This window comes from Centroberyx affinis, unplaced genomic scaffold (genome assembly GCF_046629955.1).
Source record: "Centroberyx affinis isolate AG114_WGS23_722 - 3 ecotype Tasmania unplaced genomic scaffold, CSIRO-AGI_Caff_v1 ptg000297l_1, whole genome shotgun sequence".
In the NCBI taxonomy this organism is placed as follows: Eukaryota; Metazoa; Chordata; class Actinopteri; order Beryciformes; family Berycidae; genus Centroberyx; species Centroberyx affinis.
The window spans coordinates 533,143-556,405 of record NW_027278975.1 but is presented as its reverse complement, the minus strand read 5'-3'; the positions used below and the strand labels follow the sequence as shown (position 1 = coordinate 556,405).

The 23,263-nt window shown below is 47.0% G+C and overlaps 1 protein-coding gene across 1 annotated transcript in view; it reads right to left on the bottom strand.

Annotated features, from left to right (window-relative positions):
* Nucleotides 1-23,263, bottom strand: part of ncor2 (nuclear receptor corepressor 2) — a 98,654-nt gene that overhangs the window by 17,054 nt on the left and 58,337 nt on the right. Inside the window, 20 exon segments of the mRNA XM_071515012.1 lie at nucleotides 898-1,149; nucleotides 1,425-1,643; nucleotides 2,408-2,753; nucleotides 3,052-3,269; nucleotides 4,621-4,713; nucleotides 4,876-5,019; nucleotides 5,358-5,508; nucleotides 6,723-6,823; nucleotides 7,069-7,176; nucleotides 7,531-7,630; nucleotides 8,148-8,243; nucleotides 8,523-8,731; nucleotides 9,112-9,159; nucleotides 10,238-10,514; nucleotides 11,027-11,132; nucleotides 12,249-12,687; nucleotides 13,429-13,567; nucleotides 13,777-13,919; nucleotides 19,739-19,801; nucleotides 21,633-21,793. Coding sequence (XP_071371113.1) covers nucleotides 898-1,149; nucleotides 1,425-1,643; nucleotides 2,408-2,753; nucleotides 3,052-3,269; nucleotides 4,621-4,713; nucleotides 4,876-5,019; nucleotides 5,358-5,508; nucleotides 6,723-6,823; nucleotides 7,069-7,176; nucleotides 7,531-7,630; nucleotides 8,148-8,243; nucleotides 8,523-8,731; nucleotides 9,112-9,159; nucleotides 10,238-10,514; nucleotides 11,027-11,132; nucleotides 12,249-12,687; nucleotides 13,429-13,567; nucleotides 13,777-13,919; nucleotides 19,739-19,801; nucleotides 21,633-21,793 — 3,413 coding nt within the window.

Below are 23,263 nucleotides of genomic sequence, written 5' to 3'. Positions count from 1 at the left end.
GCTAAATAAAGCACTGTGCTTTATGTTAAATTGACTCACAGTAATTCCATTGTTTGATGTCTTTTTAAACGAGCATTTTTGTTAGCAGGAGTTTAAGTCCACAGTGAAAGTGAATGAAACCTGGGCAGCATGAACCCAGCTCTCATTAAGTTTCATGTCCTCATATGAACAAAAGAACAGCTTTCAAAAGAACATTGTTCTGCTGATTATACGGTAGAGGAATTATTTAATTTGGCCTTCAAATTAATGTGGATTGGCAGTAATGGTTTCAAACAAACTTCTGTGAACTAATGGACCATTTATCTCTGAGTAGCCCATGTTTGCAAAAGTCATGATGTCATAACAGCAGAGCAAGACTCCACCACTGCTGCCCCTGTGAAAGGGAAACATTGCCATTCCATGCACACTGATATAATAAAAAGCGATCTGTTAAATGGCATTGTGTTTTTATCTCAAAATGTCTAGGAAAATAGCAAATTGCAATAGCTTATCATGACAACTTTTTCTTCAAAATGTAAAGTAAGTAAAAAGAAGACAGTAAAAAGAAGAACGTTCTTACTCATTCCCTACTCTTGAAAAGATCTTGAAAGCAACAGACAAACGTATGTGCATTCATTTTGTGAGGCTTTTCAACATTTGGTTTGTCTTCACTGCTGTGGTAGAGGACAAAATTTGGAAAAAGTCAACATTTGTTACCAAGCTCCATCTGTAGATCCAATTGGCGGCACTTACCAGTGTTGGCGGAGTTCCATCGTTTTTCTATTGAAAATAATGGACATTCGTTTTTATGTGTACTGTAAACGGCCACAACGTGAAAGCAGCATAAGGCAAGTGTGTGAGCGTGTGTGAGTGAATACGTGTGTGTGTTGTGTGTGCTGCGCATGGCATGAGCCTCACCGCGTGGGGCTGCAGAGTAGGGCAGAGGGAGGGGCTGGTCTCGTGGAGAGAGGCCCCTCAGCAGGTCTGAGCGCTGGGCAGCCATGGCGGCGGCTGCAGGCCACTGGTGCATTTGCTGGGAGGTGATGTAGTCGTTGAGCAGCGTCTGGCGGTTCTCCAGGGCGGCTGTGTCAGGAAAGCCACGGATCAGGTAGGGGTAGGGGTGAGGGTAGGCCGGGTTGGGGGCTAGGTGGCGAGGCAAGTAGTAGGCCGCTGTGTATGAAGAGTAGGAAGTGTTTATCATTCATATAAGACCAAATGACTATAGTTATAAAACGCTTAAGACCATAATACTTAGGAAAAATGAAGAGGTTTCAGAGGACAGTGGTGGCATATTGTTGTGATCTTTCATTTATTTATTGTACACATATTTTTCATTCTCATGTTTTAGTGTTAAAATTTTGGTTGCCTATTATGTGCTGCTGCAATGACCCGAGTTCCCCACGGAAATCACCAAAGTTTCATCTAATCTAATCTGACTGTGGTACCTGGGTCGATGGGGATGCCACGGGGCAGCGCTGCAGGATCGAAGGCGAGGGGGATCTGTCCACGGTACACGTCTGCAGCTCCAAGACCCTGCAGCAGCCGCTCATAGGAGGCCAGAGAGGCTTGTTGCTCCGCCACACCGGGGAGTGGTGACTTGGTGGCACTCATCTCCCTGGGGGTTGGCGTGGCCTTACGCTCCTGTGGCGGATTCTTACTGGAACCTGGAGTGAAAACAGCACAACAGGAGAATTTCAGGTATGGACTTTTTCACCATTTGGTTGGGGTGCAGGGTCAGCTGACTAGTGTGGTGCCCCTGGAGCAGGTAGGAGTTAAGTATCTTGCTCACGGACACTTCGACAGGTATTGCTGGACTGGGGATTGAACCCTGGCCCTCTGCTTGGGGGGACGAACTCACTAGGCCATGCTGCCGCCCCAAACTGCTTACTGAATACTTAAAACTACCCCATCTAAAAAGGTCTATTATCATTATATTAAAGATTATCATCCTAGGAACTAGTAACACTGTACATAGACGTGATGAGGAACACAAAATAGCAGGAAATTGCCCCAAAGAACGGTTTCCTTCTCATTGTTATATAATCCTTATCACCACTCTATTTCTCCTATTTCATACTGCATATATTTCATATTCTTGGTATACTTTCATGTCATACATATTCTACATTCATTCTTTTCTAAGTTCTGCTGCTGTTAATTTGCACACCCTAATAATACTGTAATCCATGTTCTAGTGAATGAAATTGTCAGTTGTTTATATGACCCCAATTTGATATATTCTTGTTTACATTTTTCTATTTTATTCTATTTTTCCTGGTTGTATCCTATTGCCATTTGCTGCTGCAAACAATCTAATTTCCTGTCAGATATAATAAAATAAAAAATTTAATCTTATCTGAGGAAATGAAAAAACTGGACCAAAAAAAAAAAAAAAAAATCCTATTCTATTCATAGGAGATATACCCACCATCATGCTGGCGTTGGCTTGCCTCCCTGGAGAGGGGTGACCCCCGGTGAGAGGGCCCAGGGTAAGGAGACCTCAGGGCGCCTTTGTCATCATAACCCACGGGGCTGTGGTGGGGCTTGCTTCCCTGCTCTGGCCCCAGTGTTAGGGGGGAGGAGCGGGCCATGGAGCTGGCCGTGCTGACCACAGCGCTGGGCCGGCCTTTGGGTGCCTCCTCGTAGCGGCTCCTCTCCGGGCGCATCTCCATGTGGGAGGGCATGCTGTGGTAGGAACGTGGCGAGCTGGCTATGATGGAGCGGACGTCATGGCGTTTCCCTGAACCAGCTGCCTCCTGCTTCATGGGAGTACCCTGAAAGAGTAGCGTGACAAGAATGAGTCAGTAATGCTGAGTGTCCAAATCACTAGAGAGGCGTAAATCTAGCTCTGATAAATGGAGAGGCGGGACAAAGCAGAAAATCAACAGGGAAAATTAATGTTACATGGGTACACACTCATCTCCAGCTCACAGATTCTCATCCAAACCAACATTCGATTGTTGGTGGACCACACGTTAACATTCACTTACCTTTTTTAGCTCGTCATGATGTTAGCCATGTCAGCTTATAAAAGTTGTGCCTGTGTACCTGTGTGTTGTGATGGCCGCTGACCTGTGCTATGATGCCCTCCTTGGCAGGCTGTCTGAGCTCCTCCCTGGGAATGAGGTGGATGGAGCGCCCGGCTTCCTTCACAGTGGGCACCATGGCCTCTCGGCCCTTCATTGGGTCGGACAGTGAGCCGGGCCCGCGGGGCGGGGAGCCCTCTCTCTTCATCTGCTTAGGCTCCCTCCTCATGTAGCCGTCCTGAGGGTCCAGGTGGCGAGGTATACCTGAATTAAAGAGAATATGTCAAACTTATTTTTCTTAAAAGGAGACTGGGTATTACATTTCAGTTACTATTTTTTATTTTATTGAGACAGAATGAGGCTGAGAAAGGGAGACAGAGACAGGGAAGACACAGCAAAGGTTCTGGTGTGATTCAGTGCTCGACCAGCAGGGGTTGTGGGTCCAGAGGTGGGGTTTTATTACCTTGCGAGGCAGCTGGATTCGCAAGATCACGATCACGCGAGAATCCATTTTGCCAAGCTTCAAGTTATGCGTTTGTGGCCAAACCACGGTGGTGCGAACCAATCAGCATCCTATGAGGGCAGCTACGGGAGTGGTTTAGGTGTGACGACAGCGAGAAGCGACTGTTCATTCACAACAATGGCGGCTCCTAAAGAGGCTAGCGTAGATGCTGCTATAACATCAGTTATTTCTGTACTGGAGAGTAAGTAATTTTCCTTACAAAGACAGCAAGAATCGTCTACCGACATGCTAACTACATAGTTTGTTGTTTTTCCTCTTTGGTGCTGTCCTACTACGTCATATGGTTTGTTGATCTGATTGGTTGAAGTTAGCCCGTGATAGACGGTGAAAGGCAGATGGCTCAATCCAATCATCTGTCAAGTATTTTTTGAAAGTGCCTGCCTTTTTCCAAACAGTTTCCAAGGACGACTTCCCAGATGGTTCTGTGTAACAAACCATCTGGTGCGTCAGGTTAGGGGTTTTATCCACTACACCATCTCTGGGAGAGATGGGACATGACAGCTATCTGATTTCATTTCTATTAGATTTAGATCAATATGAATATCACTATGGGAGTACATTTCCCAGAAGGAAAAATTCTTTAAGCTAGTAATATATGGTTGCTTAAAGGAAAAAGCAGTCTTCTCTTTCTGGTTCTGCTGAGCGAGCACTGAGTGTGCAGTCTGATGGACAACAGCACCTTTAGAAAAACTCACTTAGAGAGTGCCAACAGGTGACAGATGAATGTAACGGTATTATCTTGCAAGCTTCCACATTTACATTCAGTTCAAAGATGCTGCACCATTTTTTTTTATTTGATTGCTAAGATTATGCAGTACTGTTGTGACATTTTCATCTGCCATGTTTATCTCCATGCATACCTTACCCACTCAACTATGATTTCTAAAAGAAATGTCAGCCTTAATAAAAGCTGGTTCCTCCTCTTGAGTTACCAAAAACACATACTGGAGTCAGGATCTATTTTAATTTACATTCGGCTGAGATTTACACTGACGTGAATGATGCTCTTTGTATGATCACTCTTAGCTGAAATTCCTGTCATCCTGGCTGAACTGAGGAGTCACATCACTGTATTTTATAGTGTTGTCCTACCTTGTGAGATGGAACCACGGATGTGGTGAGCATCCTTGTAGGGCGTGTGGTGCGGGCTGTCCCGCTCATGAGGCATGGCTCGACCAATCAGACCTGATGAAGAGGTGGAGGTGGGGGCAGGAGGATTTAAGACTACGAAAAAAAATGTTTTCATTAATAATCAGAGTGAAATGTGATTAAACAAGGGTCGAAGAGGATTATATCCAGCAGCTCATTGCGAGAATGACGAGGGGTTAACCGAGGGTTGTCCCTTACCCTCACAGTTGGCTGCAGACAGCGAGTCCCTCATAGGCAGCCCTCTGGAGATACCTCCCTCCATAACATCATATGGACGCTTCAGGCCGAGGATCTCCCCAGGCTGCCCGGGACCACGGCCCTCATCTTTAAGGTTCTGAGAAGCTGGGCCTAAAGGTTAGAAATGACAACAAAACGTTAGGGGTCAAGTGGTAATGCAGAAATAGTTTTAGTATGGGCAGGTAAACACTGATGATTAGATAAGGGATAATACCCAATGAGGTGTATATTAATTTGAATGGATGACATGCAGGAAAAGTGCAAAGTGGTTGCCTCCATGGAAAGCATTATATTTGTTGAACATACAGTTAAGTAACAGTTGTGTCAAAGGTCTTATACCTTGAATGAAATGAATGAAAATAGGACTCCCTCCAACCAATCAGAATCGAGTACTCTCCCAGACCATGGCATAAAGTATGTTGTAGTGTAGCTGAAGCACTTACGGTCATATGTGAGAATGTGTGCGCTGATGCCTTCATAGACCACTTGGCCTTTTGACAGGCCCTCGTCCCGCTCCCTCTCAGCTCGGCTGGGGCTGTCCTCTGTGATCAGACGGGTTATAGTTCCCTTGTACAGCACGTCAGCCGGTGTGCCCTGTGGTGAGGAGAGCACAGATGAGGACCTGCAGTCTACCATCTCAAGGTACAGCAGACAGTGTTTTCTGGATGATAATATCCACATTTTCTTTTACACTGTCATACAGGAAGCATCAGTAACATACACTGTGAAGGATGTTATTTTCATGTGTCATGGGTATTTTTGAACTTCAATATAGGGTCACAAAAAAGTGCCTTTGACGGAAAAAAAAACGATTGCACTCCTGCTGCTGCTGCTTTTTACACCCCCGCTAAAGGGTGCTCTGAAAAACAAAACACTGCTCCCAGAATAAGTAGAGGTGCAACCACTTGCCAACAGCAGGTGACATTGGACAGCAGGTTTTGTCAGGACTTTGAGTCACATCACTTTTACCCCAAGTATGAGTCATATTTCCGCCCTGCTTGGTGAGGGTTTATGTAAGGTGGTTGGGGGGGGGGGGGGGGGCCTCATTGGATGAGGAGGGGCAAGTAGTGCCCTAGATCACATTTCCTGTCGTTGATTACAGCTCTGTGCAGAGACAGGAGAGACACTGGTGAAGGTCAGGGGCCATGCTACTAGGCTGGGAGAAGTGGGCGGCTTCTGCTTACAGGATCGGATGGCCCTGGCCAAGGCAGCCCTCATCTACCCTCCAGGAAGTGCAACTCTGCCTTATCTAGGTGCTTACAAACACACAGCAATCAATCCACCTAGTAGCCAGCTAGACAAACAAATGAGCTGTGCCTCTACAACAGCACTGATTATATATGACCTCTGTCACCTTTCCCTTAGTTATCTGAGTGGATAACAGCCCCCCCAGCAGCCGTCCTCTCTTGTAGGCCAGTTGGCTGCGGTATTACAGTGGGCATATCAGTGACCGGGCTTAGCCAGCGTCCAGAGTAAACAGATAAATAAAGGAGGGAACAGACGTGGTACAGTGTGTACCTGTTGCTAGGGCGACAGGGGCTAGTCAGAGCTGTGGTTATGTCACACCAGCAGGGAGATCCTGCAGCCGCAGCACTTGGCCTGCCTCATGACCTCTCAACACTGCTCTGCTGCTCTCTATTTCATCATAGGTGTACAAATCAACAGCGCGGTGAGAGAAAGTAAAGAGTCTTTAGCAGGGATGGGACAAGGACCCTTCCCCTGTCCAGAAAACCACATTTCTGTATAGCACACTGTAGAAAGATCCACAGACCTAGACTAGTCACAGTCCACTGGAGCTCTAAGCTTACATGAGTGATGGAGCCCCCTCGGTAGATCGAAGAGTCCTGGTGCACTCTGGTCCCTGGGATGCCCTTAGTGATGCTACCCCCCTGGACAGCTGGAATGGACCCTGTAAAGAAGAGAATAACAATAAGAAAGGAATTAATGCCATTATAATCCAAAGATTATAGATACAGGGAGCGAATCAAACCGCTAACCTTTGCAGTATTGGCGTCATGCCCTACCCACTTAACTATACAGGACAAGGACCACAGCAGAAGCACCAAAACAAATTTTTATGGGAATCAAATAGGAGAGAAGAGGATTTGTCCATTAATCTACGGGGTCAGAGAGTGGTGTGTTAGTGTGACCCACCACGTCCTGCAGCATTATCATGAGGTGTTCCCTGGGTGGACAGGTTCTCAGCCTGGGAGGACGAGCCGCGAGGGGACAGCTGCTCCTGCTTTACCACGGGATAAGGACCTCCTGCATAGGGTAAGCCAGTGTGGGAAAGCAAGGGAGGAACAGAGAGAGGATGAGAAAAAAGAAATGTCGGAAAACCGGAACTGAATTGATGGTTAAGTACAATTTTAATTGACTTTTTAGGCATTTTGCCCACAGTCTTCCACAGCGACAGGGAGTGCAACAGATGAACAGACTTGAATATCATGATCACCAACATTACAACAGATTCAACAAATAATCCTGTGTTTCTAAAATGATCATATACATATATATATGTGTAACAGAAGTGATAGGCAGTGCTAGAAGTAGAGGGCAACTCACCAGCAAACCAAAGCTGGGAGTGCTCCAGCCACTCCAGACACTTGGACTCACCCACTTTCCTCTGATCCATCCAAGACAAACCCATCGGCGTGGGGGGCATCTTCCCATGGTCCAACCCATGAGCTGGGCTGTGCAACTGCACTGGGGTGCCCTGACGAACACAGCATTTGGTTTGGTAAACATATGAGTCATAATGACAGCATATAGTTTTGTTGGTGCCTGGAAATCAGTTTGTCAGGATTTCTGGGGTTTTTGATCAACAAATTCCACGACTTTTCCATTACTATTCCATGACCTGTAGCACATTTTCCATGGACAATGTTTAACTTAATCCGTCCTGTTATTGTTAAATAGCTGATTTGAATGCAACATTCCTCGTTTTGGTGAGTGACAAGTACAACAAGCTGGGACTTATATAATCAGGAAATTTGATAACAAAGGAAATTATCTCTTCAAAACTAACTACAAAAATCACCAAGGTTGATGTTAAACACTTAAATAGCTGAAAAATATTATATATCCATGACCCTTCCAAATATCTATGGATATGTACCATTTCCTACGACTATTCTAGTGCTGAAAAACAAATCTTCAAATTCCCTGACTTCTCTAGGTTTTCTATGACCGTAGGAACCCTGGTTTGTATTTGTGAGTGTGTGCTGCTATACCTGTGTGATGGAGCCCCCTGGCTTGGTGGAGGAGATAAGAGGTGGTGGCTCTGGCATGTGGAGGGGTCTCACCGCTGCCAGCCTGCCACTGTCCTGCTGCAGACCAGGGGGTGCAGCGTGGCCGCCTTGCTGGAACGCTGACCGAAAACACAGTGAGAGATTAGACTATTGCTTTAACATGTCTTGGTTGGGTCAATTCGCTTTCAGTTCAATCTGTTCAGGGATTGTGCCATAGAGAGGCTATTATAGCTACTCTGTTGAGAAATCATTGAGTTTAGATTCTTCCATTAGTAAGTCGGTTGTAGTTTCAATTTACATTTTGAACTGCGTGATACTGAACTGACCCAAACCGTGCAATATATACACATGTATAACGCATGTAAAGAATTGGATAGGACAGTACAGAGAAGGGGACTCACAGTTATAATGCAACAGGTGCTGGTCGTGACTGATCTTGGCCATGTCTCGGGGGGACAGGGGGTAGGGGGAGAGTACCGGCCGACCCAAGTTGGCAGCCCTCTGGTCATCTGGGCCCAACGCCTGCTTCTTGGATTCACCATGAGGAGAGAAAGCCCGGGACTTGTCTGCAACAGCAACACACAAACAGAGTCAGGGCCAAAGCACAGCACTCAACTAGACATCCACTGAACCAGAAAGCTGTCCTTTGGCCACTGCTAGCTCATTGCTGTCATCAACATCACCATCATCATCATTATCATCCATGAGCAAGGAGCACAGCCAGGCAGCATCTGCACAATCAGCCACACCACTCCACAGCCAGGCTGGCATCACCACTGATGTTAAAGAGAACACACACACACATACACACACCAACCCACTGCTAATGTTTAGTGTAAAGTACACGCAATAAAACCCAGCTGAGGAGGTGATCGAGCTGTAGTGTGGTAAAGGTGTTATAAGCAAGGAATGGAGTAGGGAGGTGAAGGGAAGGGGGTGAACCTACGTAATCCCTGAAGGAGAGTCTGTAACCACCTCTCGTTGCCTTCCAGCTCTGCAGGGATACAAACACACCGCAGCTCATCACATCATCACAGAATTTCTCTCTCTCTCTCTCACACACACACTTGCACAAACATAAACACTTCACTACAACTACCACATAGTGTGAAATAAGTACCTGCCGCCAGCCAAATGCTAGTAAATATTGACTGTAGCTTGTAAGTTTGTCTACTCTACCTACCAATGTAGCAGGTAAACAGACATATTTTATAATATTATATTTTATTTGTTTTTTCTTTTCTGAAAATCTAAGTGATTGGGAAAAAGTGGTGTACCTTGGAGTTCACAGCCACTGTGGCCAGTGGCCATAAAAGTTGCTGTCTTTCTCTGGACTATTGCTACAAGTCCTATAATGTGCTCTCTGATTTTCACAACCCTAAAGCTTACTGTTAGTGCACTGCACTAGACTATATTCCCTTCTGGGTCAATAGCAATACCAGATCATTCATCAGTTCCCTCTCCACGAGTGTCCCAGAAACACTTGAATCCCCTAAACACTAGAGAACACAGGCTCAAGGTTAGAGCATGTGGCAAGGACCAACTAAGTAAAACTAGATCAAATGCTACTAAAACTGCATCATATGCAGTGCTTTCATTAACCTCCATTTTCGTTTTTTTTTTAAATCCATTCTTATTTTTCACTGCTAATCTTGTTTAACATCACTACAAGATTGTAGACCCATTCATGCCACACACATCTTTCAAAGATTCAAATAATCCAGCAATATAGCATGTTATGCACTGATACAACCTGCAGGACAGTGATACTAGGGATCATGCAGAGAGAAAATGATGGCATTGGGAGAACAGGTAAAGGAGTGGCTGGTGAGGGAAGAGAGGGACGGAATCAGAAGGGGGAGATTAACACCCTTTCCACACACACTGAATTGTGGGAGGGGCTGTTAAGTGTGTAACTTTGGCAGCTAACCAACCATTGTTTGGAGGTTCAACAATCTACAAACTAGTTGGCTAGTAAAGTACTGATGCGACTGTTGCTTTAAGGGATTTATCAGCCACTGTGGCCTGTAGGCTATAAAGGTAGTTTTCTGCCCTGATGGGAGTGTGCATACCATCCTTGTCACCGGTGGAAGGACTACGGGGGCGGATGCGAGGGCTGCTGCTGAGGAGAGCCTCCCTGTCTCTGTCTGCTTGTGGTGGGTAAGGCTGCTGTTTGCCTGGCTGGCCTGGGAGCTGCTGTTGCTGCTGTTGTTGTTGTTGTTTGGCCTCTTGAGAGGACTCCCCGTGAGCCATGGTGATCTGTTGCTGGTACAGTGCCAGGGCATGGGGGGGCAGCACTGCCTTACCACCCCCGCCCCGCTGACCGCCCTGTACCGATGCCTCTGGCATCTACCCAGAGAGAGAGAGAGATGTAAAGCAAAAGGTTATATACACACACAAAACAAAAACTCACCTGACAAACATATGGGCAGCCACATATCTGATGACAGCGATAGCCCATAAAAATCCCTTCTTTCTTTGTATTCTAAACTCTCCCTAATGCCTGGCATCTTGTTTCTTCAGTCAAGTCAATCTATCCCCCACTCCTCCATCTGGCTTGCTTATCTCATATAAATATGACTCAACAATTTCAGCTGCCATACTGTTATCTCTGTGAGCAAAGAGACAGGGGGCTAGCCTTGATACCACTGCAGTGTGTGTGTATGTGTGTGGTGGGGGTTTAGTGTCAGAGCTCGGCAAATCAATTCTGTTACAGATGCTGCCTAGGTCACAGATGTTTTCCAAGGACGGTGAAGCCAAGATGGACTCCAACTCACTGCTGTGTAATGTGTGAAAAGAAAATGAAAAATGCGTGCCATGACAGACAGACAGACAGACACACACTCAAAGCGGTGACTCACAATAGGTGGGATTGCAGCAGCCCTCTGTTTGAGCTGCTTCAGGTCCAGGGGCTTCTGCAGTGGTGAGGATATGACCCCGTCGTGAGTGTAGTTCAGCAGGCTTGGCCTTGGAGAAGTCATTCTAAAGATACAGACAGAATGGGGGGGGGGGGGTGAGCGACTAGAAGTAGAACATAAAGTTTCCCATTCACTGTTCCTGCCAATGGATGTTACCACACATTCCTTAATATGGCCACAGACGGCCTTCTCTTATTTGCTTTGCTCATAAACACAGATTGACCCCGACTAGAATGTCGCATTAGAAAAACACAAAGAGAGCAGAGGTTCTGATTGTGTTTCCATCCCACAAGCCTGCCCTCCCATCCCCCCCCCGGCAGATACAGAAGCATTCACTCATACAGACCCTCACTTACTGATACAGGGAATAATGGGGGAAAGCAGAAAAACAGGAATGCTCATTGGAAATGGATCGGACGAGTGTGTCCAATAGGCCTGAGATCTTGGAAAAAAAAAAAACCCTCTGAAAATTCATATCCTTATACCGCACATCTGTAGAAGGCACACAGCATACACTGAATCACAGTAACACACACATTTGCAAGCGCACCAACACATGCTTGCATACACACACACACACCCATTGTTTGCTTTGGCACAGAGGGCAGCGTTTCCCTCGGCTCTGCCAGTACATGCAGTCTGCTGTCATGGAAAAAATTGAACAAATACCGTGCAAACACAAGACTAATCACCCCTCCCCCGCACTTTGACACACACTTCTTGTGTCTGTCTTGAGATACACACACACTTATACACATCCACGTATTCACATTCATACAAAGCACAAACAAAATCTTTGGCTGATAGGGAGAAGGAAAGCAACTTGCAGTGTACACCCAAGTGACTTGCCAAATATGGCTTCACTACTGTACACTGTAGCTAGGCAACTAATAACACTTCAAAACCCTCCCTGCTTTATTTTCTGATGTCTCTGGTAGTCCAGAGATGTAGGACACCAAGGGAACCACTCCTCAACAAGCAGCTGAGACCTCAGATACTTACAATCCCATCCAGGAAACAGGGATGTGAACAGTGACACAAAAAAGCAGAAAAACGGTATCTCAACTGGAAATGAATGGGAAATTATTGTCTTCTGCGTTTTAAAAACACCTGGGAAAAAACAAACAAACTCATCCCTGCCATAACTCCTGCTGTGAGCTCCTACCTGTTCTTGTCTGTGTTGTCTGTCTCCTCCACCTCATCAGCGCTGCAGGTGGCACTAGAGTCACTGTCCCCGTGGGAGCCTGTCTTGGCGCCGTGGTCCCTCTTGGAGCCCTTGGTGGAGCTCTTGACGTCCTCCGACTCTGCAGTGGGAGGTTTCTTGTCTGTGGCGTCGCTAGGTGGCGGTGCTGGAGGTGGTTGCAGCTGCTCCTTGCTGGGTTCGCCTGCCTCGGTCTTCACCTCCTGCTTGATGGCTGTGTCCGCGTCTCCCTGGCCCGGGGGCTTCTCGTCCCCTGCCTGGCCCATGTCTGAGCCGGCCGCCTCCTTGTCCCCGGTGTTGGAGTTGGCCTTGGCCCTGCCGGAGACCTCCTCCTTTGCCTTGCTGTCCTCTGAGGAGCGGGGTGAAGGCAGGCTCTCTGTGTCAGAGCTGTTGTTGGCTCCACCTGGCAGGGGCAGGAGACAAAGGGAAAGACAGCAGCAACAGATCAGATGAGAAGGCTGGGCTCATATCGTAAATCATGTTACGTCTCCTCGTCCTCTTTCCTTTGCATCTCTTCCTCATCTCTTTCTGCCAAACCAGATTCTTCAAAGTGCCACTTTTCTGCCTAATCAGGTTTCACTGTACAATGAGGAAGAACACAAAACCAATTCGGATGATGGACGAAATCCCCCGGGGCTTCAGCACTCTATTGTGAAAATAGAGACTATATACGTATATCAACAAACTACAGCAGGATTCTCAGGGTTCTATTATGTGTGTCATTGTGGAACATGATTCTCCAAGCCAACAGTGAGTTATTCAGAGGCTGGGGAGCAGGAGATATTACCTAGTCCTGAAGAGACAACCATTTTCCTCTGCTTACTACATTTCACAAAATACTGTTCTAGAGCAACAACTCACCTTCACTCACCATACATCCTACACCGTAAGTAAATGCCAATTCAGCCAACGTTTTTATACCACTGTACAGTATTACTTCAAAAATATATACTAAGATGGGACAACTTCCAAATCCAAACTCTGCATGAAGCAGGGTTTTGAGTAAGATACTCAAAAAGAAACCCCTCAGTGGATAAATGCAAGTCAAAAAAAAAAAAAACCCAGAATGATTAGGAGCTTTGATTTATACAGCATTTTGTTTTGGTCATCAGCACCATGTGTGTAGCTCTAGGGAACGGCCTACCTTCTCCATCCTCGGGGGCCTCCTCCTCGTTACCACTGGCCCCAGAACCCTCCATCTCCTCCTCTTCGGCTGCAGATCGGGTGCTGGCCTCCTCGTTCTGCAGAGCTTTGCCCTTACGACGGGCCTTACGCTCTTTCTCCTGGGTCAAAACAAACACCCACTAAATAAAACAGCCAGGGACCAGAGGAAACCCAGAAGCACTCCTCCAACTTATTGGTGCGCAGAAAGAGTCTCTCAGCTTACAACACGAAATCACTTTCGTTAATGCGCTTCAAATGATTGCTGCCATTTTCAAAATTAAGAGTGGAGCACATCCGTCTCAAAAAGGCAAACTCTCCCTGCGCTTACCGATTTCATTTTATGCTGCTGCAGAATCTCATCCAGTTTCTGCCTCTTCTTGTAGTTGAAGTAAAAGTTCTTGCACTGGGACACAGTTTTGGAGCCCACCATCTTGGCGATGGCGGACCAATTCCTACCATACTGGAGAAGGCCTGGAATGAACAGATGGACAGACGGAGGGATTAGGACACAGGGCAGGAACAAAGACCCACATGCCATGTATGGATGACATACATGGATGATATGTACCCTTTAACTACAAGAAGCAAATGAGACTACTCTCCACACACAATCTTCTGTATACAGGTGCAGATGCAAAATGAATCAAAATTGTGCACAGTGTACACTGCATTCTATGCAAGTACAGTGTGTGGGGGTCTTTTTTATGTTACTACATCAACAACCACCATCTGTCTCTAAATAGCTGTCAGAAATGTAGTTCAGCCCAGGAGTTTAGTTCACTTCACATCTATTGCAGTCCAACACAGAGACACTCATATCTCCCAGCAGCAGCATGGCTTGCTGCCATGTGCTTCCTAGGCAGAGACAGAGAGAGAGAGAGAGAGAGAGAGAGGCAGGGAGAGAGAGAGAGCGAGAGAGAGAGAGAGCGAGAGAGAGCGAGAGAGAGTGAGAGAGAGAGAGAGAGAGACACAGAGAGAGAGAGAGAGAGAGAGAGAGAGAGAGAGAGAGAGAGAGAGAGAGAGAGAGAGAGAGAGAGAGAGAGAGAGAGAGAGAGAGAGAGAGAGAGAGAGAGAGGCACTGGACTGTCAATCTAACTAATGACATCACTAACTCTCACCGCTGGGGTCACTATGTGTCACATTCTGTCCGACTTTGATGTGACCCAGTTCCAAGAAGCCCTGGTCCTTTACCCAGTCAACCACATGATTGTGCCTTACACAAGAGTCTGGAGGCACCCGCTGGGCCGGAGCTGTGATAGATCAACCTGTCATGAAATGCACGCACACACACACACACAACTGCTCTGTGTGTGTGCTAAAGCAGGAGATGGAGAGAGCAGTCCATGTGTAAGTGCAAGTGAGTGAGTGAAAGAGAAAGACTGATAGCGTAGAATGTGCTCCAGTGTTTTCCCCCCGGAGTCTGCAGTTAGCTAAGGGCAGCTCATTAACAGTGTGCGCTGTAAGAGGCTTAGCTTACGCCACCCACTCATTTCCTGTGCCAGCCTGACAGCTCCTGGCGGCGGGACAGCCTCTCAAGGGGGAGGGGGTGTTATCAGCGGGAACCGAGCCAACACCTCCTGGGATAACCTTGGACATGGGTTCAGAGGTCTCTGCATCTCATCGCTTAATGGAGGCAGAAGGACAACAAGCAGAACTCCGAGCCAAAGGACAGCTGTTACAGCCCTGTCATTTCTATTCCCATATTAGTCAGGATACTGAAGAATTCTGTTTAAGAGTCAGCACATGTAAGTGCCATATCCCAGTTTCAAAAGCCGGGATAAGCTTATATCCAGCTTTTTAGAAACCCCAATATGATAGGAGAGATATGCCGATAATAGCCGGGATATTGCGGCATGTAAACTTCTTATCCTGTTCACTGTTGGTATTTGAGGTCTCTGCAAGTTCCATTTCTATGGTAATATTGAGAAGCTTGTATTTATTCATCTGTACAGGTTTATTCGTGATCAAGATATTAAGATGCACATAAAAAACTGGGATCTGAGGTGGTATACCGGCAAACTGTTTGCATGTTAAAACTCTTATTCAGTTCAATCTATCCTTTGCAATACCTTTATCTCTTGTCTTTATCTCTACACCCAACACAAGTCAAACACCACCTCCGTCACACGCCTACTGATAAAAAAGAACCCTTCTGCCAAAAAGGCAAGAAAACCACGCTTCATCTAGCAAATGTGGGAAGACGTGCGAGTATTCACTGCCGTGCCGAGAAGATATCAATGCCAGTATAAAAGGAGCTACCATAACATGCAAAGGTAATCTTGAAGTCTGAGCTGTCGGTGTCTAAAAGCCGCTGTGCACCTACAACCTGTCAAGTGTTAAAGTGGAACGGGTATTTCGGCTGAAATATTCATTACTGCCACAGAAGGCGAGGCTAGGCAGGCCTCTCCAAGAGACAAAAAGAGGACTAGGAGGCCTGACTTGCTCCAAGAGGACACGTGATCGACACCTATTAACCTTTTACAGCCATCTCCCATGGGGGGAGGGAGGCAACCCCATGACACACAAGTAAGCCAGACACCCTCCAACGTACCACAGCACACACAAACATACACATGCACAGACTGAGTGCACACTCTCAAAGACACCAGCATGACACAAGAACAACCACACATCCAAACAAGCACACAGGCACACACACACTTGACTGCACCCAGTGAACCTGAAGCAATAACACTGCAATTCGTTCACTGACAGTCAAAGGTCACTTTGTTATGACTTCTAGCAATATCCAGTCTATTCAGTTGCAAGCACACCGAGAACAATCCCAAGCAGCTCCAGCGGCCTCAGGGCCCAGTCGCTGGAGCAACACACCACATGGAGTTATCATCCAATCAGCAGCAGCAATACTGAAGCAGCTGGTATCCCTGACACCCAATCAGGACCCTGTATTTCCATTAGCCCCTCCCAGAGAAGGTCCAATCAACACCTGGTGCAGCCAGAAAGTGGTCGTTCCTGTCTTGTCACGTGCCTGTCACTCCAGCCGTCGCCTCGTGGCCTTGCTCTGGATCGCACTATCAGGCGGTCTGATCTCTGGAGGGACCGCAGGGAAGCTCTTCAGGGCTGGGCCTTCCGATCCGGAGCAGAGGAGATGAAAACAGCTCAGCCTCAGCGCCCCTCCTTCCTGCTGGCTTGATACTTGAGCCGGTGTCAGGTTGACATGCTCCAATACAGCACATGCTCCTGGCCTCTCCCCTCCTTTTCTCTCTCTCTCTCTCACTCTGTCCTCCCTGTGTTTCGGTGAGGGCTGGTCTGTTCCTCTCAGCCGTGTCTCTCCCCAATGGCGGTCGTCTGGGAAGACTTCCACAGGAAAGTGGGACTGTGGGGCGGTGCTACGTGTTCAGCCTCTCTCTCCCCTCATCTGATCTCTCCTCTATCTCTCTCTCTTTTTTTCCCCTCCCTCCCTCTGTCCGTCCCTCCCCCTACCTCACTCTGCCAGCAGGCAGCGCGGCGCACACACACACACCCACATAAACACACAAGCAAACGCATGAGTGAGTGCACACTCACTCAAACCCTTTCTCTCTCTCTTTCTGTCTCTCTTGTTAATACTCTAGCACACACAGACGCAAACACACACTCAGCCAGTCCGAGGGTAAACAGAGAGCAGAGAGAGAGTAACCGAGAGAGAGAGAGAGAGAGAGAGAGAGAGAGAGAGAGAGAGAGAGAGAGAGAGAGAGAGAGAGAGAGAGAGAGAGAGAGAGAGCGAGCAAGCGAGCGAGAGAGACAGAGAGAGAGAGGGAGAGAGAGAGAGTGTGAGAGAGAGAGAGCAGGGCAGCTGAGCCACAGAGACAATGGAGAAAGAGAGAAGAGAGAGGCAGAGAGGGAGCAAAGAGAGGGGAGACAAGAGGGAGAGAGAGGGAGTTGATGTTGATACCATGAGAAAGCATAAAGGCTTTCACATTTTTCCTGACTGACCTGCTTTTCATCTTGAATGTGACCTCTCTCTAGTCTATAACAACACAGAGTGAGGGAGAGAGAAAAAGCGAGTGGGGGAAAGAGAGTTGCTTGCCAAATCTTCCACAGCTCCTGCCAATCTGGGCCAACGCCATCTCCCATCCGAGAGAGAGAGACAAAAAAAGAGAGACGGAGACAGAAAGAGAGACAGAGGAAGAGAGAGAGAGAGGGGGGACACACAGACACAGCGAGAGAGTGACAGAGCGAGAGCGAGAGAGAATATAGCCCTCTCTACCTGCTGCTCCTTTAAATGTGCTCTTCCAGTAGAGCAGGCAGAGAGGGGGGCCATTATCCAGCTGCCTGCCTGCACCCAAGCAAAGCCCGCCAGATTAGTGCACTTACATAAACGCCAGCCAAGGAGGGCGCGCACACAAACACAAATTCACAGCTTTGACCGATGATCAAACCTGCACACCGAGTCTACCTTTACACCACATATCTCACACACACACACACACACACGCACAGAGGGCTGGCGGGTGTAGGCCAGAGGCTTTAAAAAGCTTGGTTATCCCTTGTTTGGGGTGCCAGTCTTTATGAGCAGTGAAGACAAGGGTAATCCATCTCCGAGTGTGGCCATGCCAGCCTTGAAGGCAGCGCTGGCTGGCGCTGCCATGCTGGAATGCTGATGTCCTGCCAGGTGCTATAAATGCCATTATTGAGATCTGTTTAGCACAAGCACATTAGCATCAGGACAGCTAAGGCCGTTAAAACGTATACAGGTCAAGCTCCTGGACGGGAGTGCACCTTGACTAGCGTATTCAAGATTAAGGGGACGCGGGGGGTGGGGGTATGGTCTCCTCATGTCTGTGGCAGAGCTCTTGGAAGGGGAATCCTTTTTGGCAAGTGTGGGTGTCATCGTGGTTACAGACTCATGAAAAATGGCGAGATCAGCTCCTCCTCCTCTCCTGACCCTCAGTGCCGTGGCCCTGCGGTTGTGGTTACATAAGCCCTTCATAGAAGCCCCGCTCCCACCGAGCTGCCAGGCTAATCCCCTGGGATGGAGCGCCCCACTAATCCCACTGCAGGAGAATGGAATTGAAGACATTAACCAGGATTACTACACAGGGCCGTGTTCAAGCCGGGCCAGCGCCAGTCATCGCAAACCAACCCCCCCCCCCAACCCTCCCAACCCTCCCAAAAGCAAGAGAAAACACACACACACACACACACACACACACACACACAAGATGGATGTGATAACTGCCCTAGACCACCTCTTGTTTCAATATCAGATTCATGCTGCTGATAGCCGCTTGTAAGAGGCAGCTCTTCTACTGCGGATTACAAGGGACAGGTTAGATTAGTCAGAAGCAGAACCGAGAGTCACACTGAGTATGATGACACATCGACTAGAAATGGCCGCAAAGCAGATGCTTTGCAGTGAAATTGCATTGAGTCATATACAAAGGAGGACTTGAGGTTACAATGTCAGTATTTAACCATATAAGACCAAAAAAAAACGCTACAGAAAAAGATGCATTTTCATAGCTGAAATTCTATTAAGGAATACACTGTTCAGGCTGGCTTTTGCTAATCTTGGCAGTCAAAGGCAAAACCCTTACTTTATGATATTTACAAATATTACTACTGCTCCTTGCAGCGCCAGTCCCTTTTCTTGGTACATCTAAATCTGTCTTGTCTAAATACGCAAACAGATGCAAAGCAGATTTGACCGCCAATCAAGTGCAACAGATCAGGGGGAATCCCTATGCGAGGGGCTGTAAGCATTAGAAACCACTGAGGGCGAAGGGGTCATTCAATCAGTGACTGAGCTGGAGACTGAGACATGTGCAATGCACGCAACAAACTCCGTCAAACACACTCACGCACAGCGCGGGTGCAGAGAAAGCGGGCGGAATGTGGGCCTCCTCTGTGAACCAGCCATAGGCCCTGCTGCTGGGTAATCTTCAGTCAGAGACAATAAACAGGCTAAGTTAATGACTGCTTTAGTTGGAGGGGCTGGCTGATAAGAGGCAGACTTTACAGCCTCCTTGATAAAAGGGCAGCGGGGTTGGAGTCTGTAGGCTGACTTGACCCAGAGACGGGGAAGCGGCTCCAGAGAGCAACAGAGCCGATCCGGCAGACCGACACAGACAGATGCACACATACAGAGATAGACAGGACCTTGCAGCACGTGGCGGCTGCTGCCTTGCTAACAGGAAGTCACAGCCACATCACTTGTCGCTGCTTTCGAACAAATACTGCCGAGTCTACTGCTGCCATTCTTTCCTTTGACATCTCTTCATTATTTTGAACAGCGACAGCTATGAAGTTAGACTTCACAGGCAGAAGAAAGGTGTACTTTTTGTTACCTTTTTTGGCAGTTTCCATCTCTTCTTCAGTCCAGCGAGAGCTCTCATTCATCTCCAGATTGGCTGAAAGTGGAAAAAAAAGAAAGAGAGAACCAAGTTAGAGAAGGCGGGAGGGGGTGGGGGGGGTGTGGGGAGTTGTCACAGAGTCAGTTAGGGAGTGACTGACAAGAGGAAAGGAAGGAAAGGAGAGCAAGAAAATGAGAGAAAAAAACAAGAAAAAGTGGGTGGGGGGCAGGGTAGCCTGTGCTGCTTGCTAGTGAGTCGCTGCAGTGTGGGTCGTTAGGGACTGTTTGTTTTAGATGGAGGAAGCAGGAAATCCAAGGAGAGAAGTCAGTTAATGATTATAGACATAACAACTGGCTTCTCTCCCTGTGCAGGCCACAAGCCAGGTTGACCCTGGCCCTGCCTGGCAGACAGTGGAGCGGGAGCCTGCGCTTATGTGTCCTCTATATGGGCCTGTGAAGGGCACAGTGGGCTGGCTAGCGCTGCTGGCAGCAGGGGAACAAACAGTGGTGGAGGAGGGCTGCTGATGAGAGCCCCTACGGCTCAAGCCACCTGGGGATTCCCTGTGACTAAACCTAAGCAGCAGGAGCAACCGCACCGTGCACACACAAGTGCTGAAACATCAAAAATCCCCGATAGCCTGCAGCAAGAGTGTTACTGTGTGTACGGCTGACTTGCCATCTGCAAGGAAACAAAGAGCTGGGCGGGGGGCAGAGAAGGGGGGGGCTATTGCTGACACAGTGAGTATTTTGTCCTTAAATAATACTCTTTGCTTTTGCTAAGAGCCTAGAATTACACTACATATCTCATACAGTCACTACGTAGCTCTTGAATATCCTCAACAGATGATGGAGGATTAACCAGGGAACAACGCTTGCCAAATAAGACGATGGAACTTTTCACTATTTTACATTGGTAGACATTATGGCATTCCTGAGTGTCAAATGCTCTCAGTCCTGAGAGTCTGAATGTGAATAATTGACCTGAATAAAGACTGAAGGAACAACAGTGCGCTCTTGTGGTGTGGGACAGGAGACGACAGCTAGAGCAGAGTGGGGACAGAGTTGTCAAGGTACCACAAATCCTAAATGATTGTAGTGAAATGACTTAACAAAACAAGCCTTACTGGCCAAAGAGTTAAAACGTTAAAAATTAATTTTTAGGCATTTTATGCTTTATTGATAGAGACAGTGTGAGAGAGAGACAGGAAGGTATGGGAGAGAGAAAGGGTTAGAACCAGATTCGAACCCAGGTCGCTGCAGGAAGGACTGAGCCTTATATGGTACGTGCTCTACTCTGTGATCCACCGGGGCGCCCCAACAGTCACCAATGTTTAATCACTCCTGATAGAGGCAAATTTTTTTGTCTTATTTTATTGCCCGTGAAGCATTTTTAAAATAATAAACAAATTAAGTTTATCATATTCATTATGAAGAGGTACTTAGGCAATAAGCCATCAGAGGCAATGTACAGCACTATGTCAATCAGTTTAGTGCCTTGTGGAAGAATGAACACAAATGTTTAATAAGTCTTTCATTTGTAATCGATAATAGTTATAGCTGTTGAACAATAGCTAAACAACATGATTGCTAAGCAACAAATAAGTATGAGTGGTGATTTTCTGTTATTACTATTTAAATTAAGTGTGAATGAGGAGTGAGTGTTTATCATGTATTTTATACTGGCTCTGAATGTGACTTAAGACTACAAGAACTGAGGACTGCAACGATTCATTTTATAATGTACGTTTCCCACATCTTCCCCCTGCTGGATACAGTAAATGGTATGTGGAGCGCATGAGGACAGCTGGCCAAAGCTGTCCTCATGTTAAAGTAACGCGAGACGGGCGAGTGCACAGTTGCTGGCATGGCACAGTGTAGCCGGGACTGACCGAGCTCACTGCTGAGGGGCGGTGTGGCGGTCTCCTCCACCTCGCTGGTCATGGAGCGGGTGATGCGGCCCTTGCGGCGCCCCTGGCTGTTGGCCGTGCGCCGACCCTTGAAAGCCACCGCAGGCTCTTTGTCCTCCCCGTCCTCTCCAGAGGTGTCGTCCCTGCATGGAAGAGACACCAACGTGATCAGCAGCAGCAGCACACACACACACACACACACACACACACACACACACACACACACACACACACAGGGGAACTGAGGTCTGACGAATCCAGGACTTTTACTCCTGATACAGATAAACAGGGAAGAAAATTGCTAATTTATCTTTGTGGTTAATACTAATAATTTATCAGGTATAATCATTGATTTTAGTTTGTCCACAATTGTAGAATATTGGCATGTCTTTCAGTACTGTATTTCTCCCATAATGGGAATAGTAAGCGATGTACACTTGCCTATCCGCTTCAACATGCAAAGCTGTCAATGAAGACACTGTATCTATATATATTTGCTGTACTCTTTTCAGTACGCTTGGTTGGAGTGATTACTTTTTTAGTTCTATCCAATTCTCTGCTGTTACAATGACCCAATGTCCCCCACAAAAATCACTAAGGTTTCATCTAAATCTATCAGCAATACTGACACATTTAGTATAATTTAGAATGTCTGATGTGGTTGAAAACAGCCAAGATGTTGAATTAAAATAATTTTGTCCCTAAATCATCAAGACTAATAAATCGTGATTAATAACAAATTACAATATCAAGCAAAATAATCAGGATTATCATTTTAGCCATAATCACATAGCCCTGTTTGTGGTGTAATTGGTAGTCAAAATAAGTAATTTCTGTATCCCTCTGCAATGTCTTTTCTGACACAAACCTGAGCACAGACATGTTTGTCTGGATGAGGACAAGAGAAACAAGAGAATGCTGCACACTGACACACAGTCTTGCAAAACCGAACGTGAACACACACACAAGTTCTAGAGAGAGGGAATGAGAATGTTTTTTTTAATGTTTTTTTTGCGAGGTAATTTATCCAGCGTCAGCACAATGGCATGCCAAGAGACAGCCAGTGAGTTTGAACCCACTGCTCCTCCATTCATCTTCCCCCAGTTCCATTAATCTTGCTGAGGGAAGCTGCTGGCACACTAAATATAGTAGAACCAGCTGTGCCAGGGGTGACAGGCAGGCAGTGGGGTGTACTGGGAGTCAGGGAGTCCCCCTGGCCAGGCCTGGGAGCAGGCAATGCTTCATCAACATCTCCTAGTCTGACACTGCTGCTAATAAATCTGACCTGCTGCTACTTGAAACAACTACTGTAGTGTACAGCCTCAGTTGAGAGACATCATAGTGCAGAACATGAAAACAGAATATTGTATCTTATCATTTTAAGACAACAGACAGCTCTAATATTCCATCTGTTGTTTTGCCTCACTTGCTGGCACTGTGCCTGAAGATGCCCACACACACACATACACAGCTCCTCCTCCTTCCACATTGACAGCTACAGTATGTCAATCATATTGCTTATTTCCCCACCAAAAACACCCAACAAAATAAGCACAGAATTTTAAAAATGAGACTTGGCATCCTATTGGGAAGGGGAGAAGCAAAAACAGGAA